Source organism: Delphinus delphis, chromosome 2 (genome assembly GCF_949987515.2).
Source record: "Delphinus delphis chromosome 2, mDelDel1.2, whole genome shotgun sequence".
NCBI lineage: Eukaryota > Metazoa > Chordata > Mammalia > Artiodactyla > Delphinidae > Delphinus > Delphinus delphis.
This window is the reverse complement of record NC_082684.1, coordinates 82,658,110-82,665,970: the sequence shown is the minus strand read 5'-3', so window position 1 is coordinate 82,665,970 and position 7,861 is coordinate 82,658,110. Positions and strand designations below refer to the sequence as shown.

Sequence of the window (7,861 nt, the reverse complement as noted above, 5' to 3'; positions counted from 1 at the left end):
TTAAATATCCAAATGTTCCTTCTGTGTGTATGGCTGTGACTGAGGACTTGGTTCTATTACACAATGTTCATGAGGATTCTCTGGAGAAATTTCTTACTGCTCAGGATCAAAAGAGTTGATCTTCTCTTGAGCAATTTTTTTTTTTTTGTCTTGCATGTGACAGAGATTGAATTTTAGACAAGGCTTCCCTTTTGAACATGACTGCTAGAAATCCAGGAGACAAATCTTTGGTCCCACTTGTAGCAAGTGTTTTGGACTCCATGGGATGCATTAATAAAAAAATTCATTTCTGGCTCCATTTCATGTACTTTAATTTTCACTTTTCATTTCATTTCATACACTTCTTTTTGTGAGTTACACATCTTTGTAAGCTATCTTGAACTATTTGTTGTGTTTAGGATAAGGTGGCACATACATATGAGGCTTTAAGGTCCAGAACATTATGGCTGGGAAGGGACTTATTAATGTGACTAGAGTTAGGGCATGTGACACTGATAATGGGTATGTTATTAGGACAACCCCACAGCGATTACAGGGAGTCAGCCGGATCTCAGCCCAGGTCGTGGTTCTCTCTGTTGTATACTAGTTGTGTGATGGGAAGCATATTATTCTCTAACCCTTCGTTTTTTTCATCTTTAAAACAGTGACCTCTTGGTATTTGGGGGAGACGGCGTACATGAGGAACGTACAGAAAGCACTTAGCACAAGGCACTTAGTCAACATTAGCTATTGCTGTCATCACTATCTTTTCGGCAAGCAGGGGTAGGCAGCCATTTCTGACCAGATCTGCCGTCAGAAAGTCCTCCCCAGCCCTGACCCCCTCTCTGCCATATCCACAGACGCCAGGCAGCTGTGTCCCGCCTGACCTGCAGCGCACCTGCACACTCGCTGCCTCCCGCAGGGTGCCGAGCACGTATCTCCAGACCAGTCTTGTTAATTGCTACCAAGAAGACACCCAAAGGCACAGGCTAAGGCGGACCCACAACCGTGTATTCGTTCTTTACCCCACCCCCAACTCTACGCTCTGATATATACCAGAGAGGCCTGCGAGGGGACGAGGGGTCTTCGGGAAACTGGACTGAAATTCTGGAAGGTGGGGGCGGGGGAGGGGGTGTTGCCCCGAGAGCCACCAGGTGAAGCCGGTTTCCCCCGGCTCCCAACCCCTCTCCTGGCGCTGGTTTGGTGATGTCGAGGGCACCTGGAGCCTCCCCGCCCTTCCAGCTCCGCTTCCCACTTCAGCCTCGGGCCGGGAGAAGCAGCCGCCGGGGGTAAAAGGCGAGATTGGAGGAAGGCGCAGGCCTCCGGGGACTACCGAGTAATGGGGGCAGTTTTCGGGGAAGAGCTGAACAGCGCCACACATTTCCTCGGCGATAACATCAGCGCTTGTCAGGTGGTTGGAGCGGGCGTGTGTGCGCGCGCGCGCGCAAGGAGGAGGACGAGGGGCGCGCTCACACAAAGTTTGTGCCTGCGGGTTCGCCGCGGTCGGGCGTCCTGGGAGAGGAGGCCGGGGCGGAGGGGCCCGGCAGGGGGTGGTGGCGATGCGCCGCACCCCGCCGAGCCTGTCCCGCCGCGCTGGGTGAGGTGGCTCCTGGAGCGCGGCCGCGGCCATGGGCACCCTGGGCAAAGCGAGAGAAGCTCCGCGGTGAGTAGGGGCGCCCGTTTCCTTTCTTGGGGCGGGGGCCACAGCGCGCGCGGCCCCAGGACCTCGCCGGGATGGGAAGTGGGGTGGGGGCCAGCACGGCGCTGCCTCCTCCGGGGAGTTGCGGGCCCGGGGTGCGGACGGCGGCAGCCGGTCGGGGTCTCGGCCGAAGTCGGGGGAGACGGGCTCGAGGGACGGACGAACCCGGAGCGCCCTGCGCGTCTCGCCCGATGGACTGGGGAGGGAGCCGGGTTGTGCGGACGCGCGGCCAGAGTTGGCCCGGCGAGCCCCGGAATCGCGCTTAGCGTCCTGGTCCCCCGGCGCCGGGCCCCTGAAACTCCCACTCACGGACTTTACGCGCCCCCTGCATCTGCCGCAGCTCCTGCAGCGCCACCTGGTGGCCCGTCCTGCCCTGCGGACGTGGGGCCGGACCCAGAAGGCCCACTAACTGCCTTTGCCAGGAGTGCACAGGGGTCAGTGAGCCACATAACCACCTGGGTGGAAACCTGCACTCCCCTCCACCCACCGTGATCCTAGAGACATGTTTTAGGAGTGTCTTGGGGGTGACAGAAGATGAAGGAAAAGTGACCGTGAGTGAAAAAGCTATTGGCAGGAGAAGGAGGCCTGGAGGGGCCGGGCAACTTTGAGTTTGTCCCCCAAAGGGCCAGAACTAGACAACTGCCTGGCGACAGCCTGGGCTCAGCATAGGGCCGGGAAAGCTGTGCTCTTTCCACCTCCATCCATGCAGACTCTGTTGCTCCTGGCCGTGCCCAGTCGAGGCAGGAAGTGTTGCCCTGCTGGACCTTACGGATCTAAAAGTTCTTGGTCCTTTATGCCCTCCCCCACCCCGTCCTGCACCGTGAAGGTCCAGCGCTTTGCCTTGCACCGGACTGAGAGGAGGAGCTTAAGTACATTCAACTGAGTCTGTATTATGGGAATGGGGAGAGGACAGGACTGGGAGAAATCCTCACTAGAAGTCAATCAAAGCCATCTTCCACTGCAAAGAAAGTTGTGGAAGCTTCCGTTCGTTCTCCTTGTCCATTTCATCCCTTACTCTTCTGGGCTGAATTTCATGAAAAGTTCAACCCGAAATTGTGACCCCCACTGAGATACCTGAGGCTGGAATGGATTGCACCTGAACCACTTCAGCGTTTTGACAGTCTCCTTCGGCAAACTGGATGGGGCCTTAGCCAGTTTTAGCCTCAGGAAACACTTTCAAGTTGTTTCTCTAGGGCGCTTTTTTTTGCTTTCTTTTTTTTTCTTAATACTTGAGGGAGCTGGTGAGGAGACATTTGCCTACTTTCCTTTAAAAATACATATGCCTTTGCGGACTTAGAGGCGAATGCATTCTATGTCTAAAATAAAGCATTTTATAAATCCTTATCTATAGCCATTTCACCAGAAGAGAACACTTTGAAGGTTTGTCACGTAGCAGTCAGTCAAGAGACTTTCACAGCAAAATTGCCCAGTTTCCTAGTTTATGGTGCACATAACCCCCATCTTCCGGACCTCTCAGGATGCCATTTGGGTTTTAGCAGTTTCTCTTCTCCCTGGTTTCTCCTGCCCAAGCCCTCTGAGTCTCAGCGGCCTCCCCCCGACTGCATCTCACCCTCCCTTCCCCGTCCCCTAAATACTCCCTTCAAGTTCATTCTTTCTGCTTGTATTGTACCAGTCCCTCCTAGTTCTGATAAAAAGCATCTACCTCTGAGAATCACCTCCTGCACCAAAGTAGTTTCCCCTACAGGTGACACTAGGAAACATTGCCAGAATTAGAGCCAGGGCAGTTTTTGGAGTCCTGAATTGTTGATGCTACCAACTGAGGGAGAAAATGGAATTTTTCCTGGACTGGCCAGATGAGAGACAGAGGTAGACACCCACATCCCGGCCCCAGTGGGAAGAGCTGTGTGTGGAGACAGCCTCCAGTTGCCGTGGCCTCTTCTCTTGGGGCTAAGGAGAAGTAATATGGAAGGCCTAAGAGAAAAAGAGGCTTCTAACAAGAAGGACTTTGTTTTCATCTTTCCCAAGTCTGCCTTGGGTAGAGGTCTTAATGGTGAAGAGGCAGCAGCTAAGGCCAAAAGCTGACTTATCCCAACACTGCACAACAAGTGCCAGGTTTAGAGAGACATCACTGCTTCTGCGGAGGGAAGGGAGCATGGCATGGACACAGGAGGCTTGGCTTCTGCCTGGCTCTGCACTGGTGCCCAGTCACATTGCCCTTCCGAGCCCAGACCCCCACATGTATGGGTGAAGGGCTTGGAGAATGACCATGGAGGGGCCATCCAGCTCTGGGGTCTGAGGACTTTGGGGGACCTGAAAAAGAAGTAGGACCCAAGATTCAGCCTTTATGTTATCAGCTATGCTTTTGGAGGTTTTTACTTTTGTCTTAAGTTGAATTGAACCTTTCAGTTCCTCTTGCTAATTCTGATGTAGTGAAAGGTGCATAGTCCCAGGCACAGTAAATATTTATTAAACCAAACCAGAGAGGTGCCAAGTACAAATCCCAGATCAAGTACATATGAGTTCTACAACCTTGTCTATGTCATTCAGCCTCTTTTAGACTCAGTTTCAGCATCGTGAAATGGAGATAACATCTCTCTGGGCTGTAAGCTTTGAAGACCATGTAAATCCCCAGCCCAGAGCCTGCCCTATCAAAGGTACTCAATTCAGAGTGGCCATTATTTTCTTTCATTTTCAGATGCTGATCTGATCTTGGGGCTATCACAGGGCCTGGGTAAAAATCAGTAATGACCAGAAACTTGATCAAGTCCTGTAACACCAACCTGATCTTTCAGAAATCACTGCCTTGGGTTAGCAGATTCCCAAGCGCCAGTTTCTGATTGGATTTCACTGAGCCCATCCTAGGTTGGAACAGGTGGCAGCAGCCAATGCCAGACCAGCATTCTGGAGCTCCTTTGAAAGGGAACTCGAAGGTCAGTGTGTTCCCTTCACGAGTCTGGCTTTGTACTGAGTGGTCCCACTGTCTTTTTAACAGGGTGGTTTCCCAAAATCCATGTGTGCCCCAGCATTTTATTTTGATCTGAGTACTTCTTGAGTCCCTTCTGGGTGAGGTTACATCTTATCAAGAAGCTTTCCTCAACACTCCACCTAGAACTGGTTTTCCCTCCTCTGAGAACATCACACTTTTTGCCCTTGACACTCACAGGACAGTTATTTAAGATTTATAGAGTTATCTTTTCTTGGTCTGGTTCTGATTCTCCAACTAGATTTTTGTATTAAGGAACTTCCAGATCACCTTCATACTACAACAACTAACACATAATGAGTATGTTTTACAGTTTGCAAAGTACTTTCACAGACCATCTCACTGGTCCTCTCTGGCCTATCACACATGTGTTGCTCATAGGCTAAGTACTTATTGATTACTTAATGCCATCATGTGTTTATCAAATATATAGTGGTTAGTTAAAGTTATGGATCTCCGATATATTTCTTTTCTTCATCTCCTCTTTGGTAATAAACATGAAATAGCCAAAGCCACAGTAAGGAGAGGAGAATATACTCAAAGGAGTTATCAGCAACAACACGTATCACTAGTAAACCTTCAAAGATGATGGATATGTCTCTGTATGTTATGTTTATTTTTTTAATGGAAGGAAAAATAAAATGCTTAATTAACCTACTGATATCATTTTGCAAACAACTTGACTTATACTGTTGAGGTCATGACCAAAGATAAAGCTAAGTGAAAGTGGAGGAAGGTGACCTCTTGGGCTCTAAAGCCACTTCCAGATTCAGACTTGTCTTTTTGTATTCACTTCTGGAATAAAGCTCTCATAATCAGTAAGGACTTGATAGAATAATGTTTAATGATAAAAATGACTCAGAATGATTATCAGTAATGAAAAACAGAATCTTAGAACCAACCAAGATTTGTGAAAAAGGGCTAGATTAACATCTAAACACCACCGCCATAACCCTCACCCCCTGCACGCGGGTCCTCGGTCTTTGCCTTCTCCCCCAAAATCCTTAAAGATGTTTCTGAGGCCACCTGACTTTCTACAGTAACTCTGATGTTGCTCAAGACGAATGAATTTAGCTGAAGATGAGACCAAACTTAAATAATTCTTAAGACCCAAGTCAGTGGTCTCAGGGCTAAAATAAAAATGTATTGCTAGGAGCTAAAAACTGCCAAGAATAGTCTTGCGTCTGCCTCTTCCTTTCAGGAGCTGGAGAAAGCAGGCCAAAGCAATCCTAACCCCAGGCTGAGGAGCCCTGTTTGCAACCTGAAGTCTCACCTTGCTATTAGTGTGAGAGATGTCTCTTTAACAGCTAACCAGTCCGTTTGGTGCCCTTACCAAGTGGGAGGGGTATGTCTTATCAGCCCAACTCCCGGGATTAATTGTCGTATCTCTACTCCTTTCCTCTTCAATCTGCCTGCAGAGCGCAGAGCTGTCAGTGTGGTCGTCCTCTGGCTGCTCTACTCTCCCTGCCTTTTCTCTTTCCCCAGGAAACCTTCTCATGGCTGCAGAGCAGCCCCTAAAGCAAGACTAGAGGGGAAGCCCTCCAGCAGCCCCCTCCCCTCCCATCCCAGCCTGGCCCAGATCACCCAGTTCCGAATGATGGTGTCTCTGGGACATTTAGCCAAAGGAGCCAGCCTGGACGATCTCATCGACAGCTGTGTTCAATCTTTCGGTGAGTTGGCGAACTGCCCACATGCATAAAAATCGCTCTCTTACTTTGTTCTTCCTTAAAAAGTGCGTTATAGAATAGCAACCTAGATTGCATTTGGGGTTTAAAAATAGCTCTTGAGCCTTTGAAATGTTGGAGACTGTGCAGTGCCTATGGCACATGACTATGTGGGTGTAATAGGTCGTGATGAGAAGCGCGATTTAAAGCAAGAAAAGTTACTGAGGAGAGTTTGCATTTCCAATTTTCTCACGATGGAGGTTTTTCTTGTGATGAAAAATATGATAAAATGCAGTGGTACATCTGGTGCTTTTCTGTCCTTGTGTTCTTGGGGCACACGAAGACTAGGGTTACGTGAGCAAACGCTGTTATCAAATAGAAATTCGAAAGCCTTTGGATCATTTGGAAAATAAAGTCTTAATAATTCCCCTCACAATCTTGAGGGTGGTTGTGGAGCAATAGGAAAGGACCAGGCAAAGCCAGATGTCTGTGCCTGAAAGGTACTGGCAAATGAGCAGTGTGATTGAGGATTGAGGATCTATAAAATGAGCAGACAGACACAGGGGCAGGGAGTTATCTAGGCGTGCACTCTGTCATCACCCGTACTCACAGTGAGGGATGAGCAACTTAGCGCAGCTGACAAGCAATTATCAACAAAGATGCCCTTTTTTTAAAAAATTTTGTAGGCACTGTCTTTCTTTTGATTGTTATATGTGAAGTAGTGATTGAAAAGTACTAAGTGTTTGTTCCCGTTCCCAAAAAGAAATGATGGAAGATTCATAGAGTTTCGATATCACCGGTCCCCCTCCTTGCCCCTTTAGAAACCCCTCCATCTCCCACCGGAAGCAGATGAGCATGTGTGTCTCAGCACAGAAGCACCACCAGCCGGCCCTGCCCTGGTGCCTCCCAGGGAGTATAGGGGAGGCTTGGTCAGATCCCAGGTAGCACAACATGCCGGGCTGTTAGAGCTCAGAGCTAGGGATTATTCATTGGCTGGACCTGTTTAGTGCTCAGTCAAACCTTATTTGTAGAATTCAGAAAAAACTGACATTTTGGAGATTCTCATTTAGTACAATTTAGCAAAACATTGAATAGTTTTTGGGGGGATATATGTATATGTATAGCTGATTCACTTTGTTATACAGCAGAAGGTAACACACCACTGTAAAACAATTATACTCCAATAAAGATGTTAAAAAAAAAAAGAATAGTTTTGGTGATTCCACCATTTGGTTTAAAGCAGCGGTTCTCAAATGTTCTGCGAAATCACACAGAGGTTTTTTGTAAAACAGATTGCTGGGCCCCACCCGCAGGCTGGCCGCTCTAGCAGGTCTGGGGTAGGGCCCGAGAATTTACATTTCTGTCATTTTCCCGGGTGATGCTGCTGCAGCTGCTCCGAGAACCTCACTTTGAGAATCACTGCTTTCTTGTTTATTATCGATTTTTTTTAACTTGGAAAAGAGGGAGTATTTTTACTAGTTTAGCATTAAATTTTAATTAAATTTCTATTTAGTTACACTTTAGTCTTTCAGCTGGGATGAATTTGGGAGCAGAATGAATGGTTTTCTATTTCAA

The 7,861-nt window shown here is 48.4% G+C and overlaps 1 protein-coding gene across 4 annotated transcripts in view; it reads left to right on the top strand.

Moving 5' to 3' along the window:
- The first annotated feature begins 1,513 nt into the window (after nucleotides 1-1,513).
- Nucleotides 1,514-7,861, top strand: part of RASGRP1 (RAS guanyl releasing protein 1) — an 87,511-nt gene continuing 81,163 nt past the window's right edge. For 3 of the 4 annotated variants that reach the window (XM_060004975.1, XM_060004973.1, XM_060004974.1), the window contains exons 1-2: nucleotides 1,514-1,642; nucleotides 6,108-6,292. In XM_060004975.1, the coding sequence (XP_059860958.1) occupies nucleotides 1,608-1,642; nucleotides 6,108-6,292 (220 nt within the window). In that variant the 5' untranslated portion in view covers nucleotides 1,514-1,607. Of the gene's footprint in view, nucleotides 1,643-6,107; nucleotides 6,293-7,861 lie in introns of those variants that run through there. The other variant, XM_069540449.1, reaches the window with a different exon arrangement.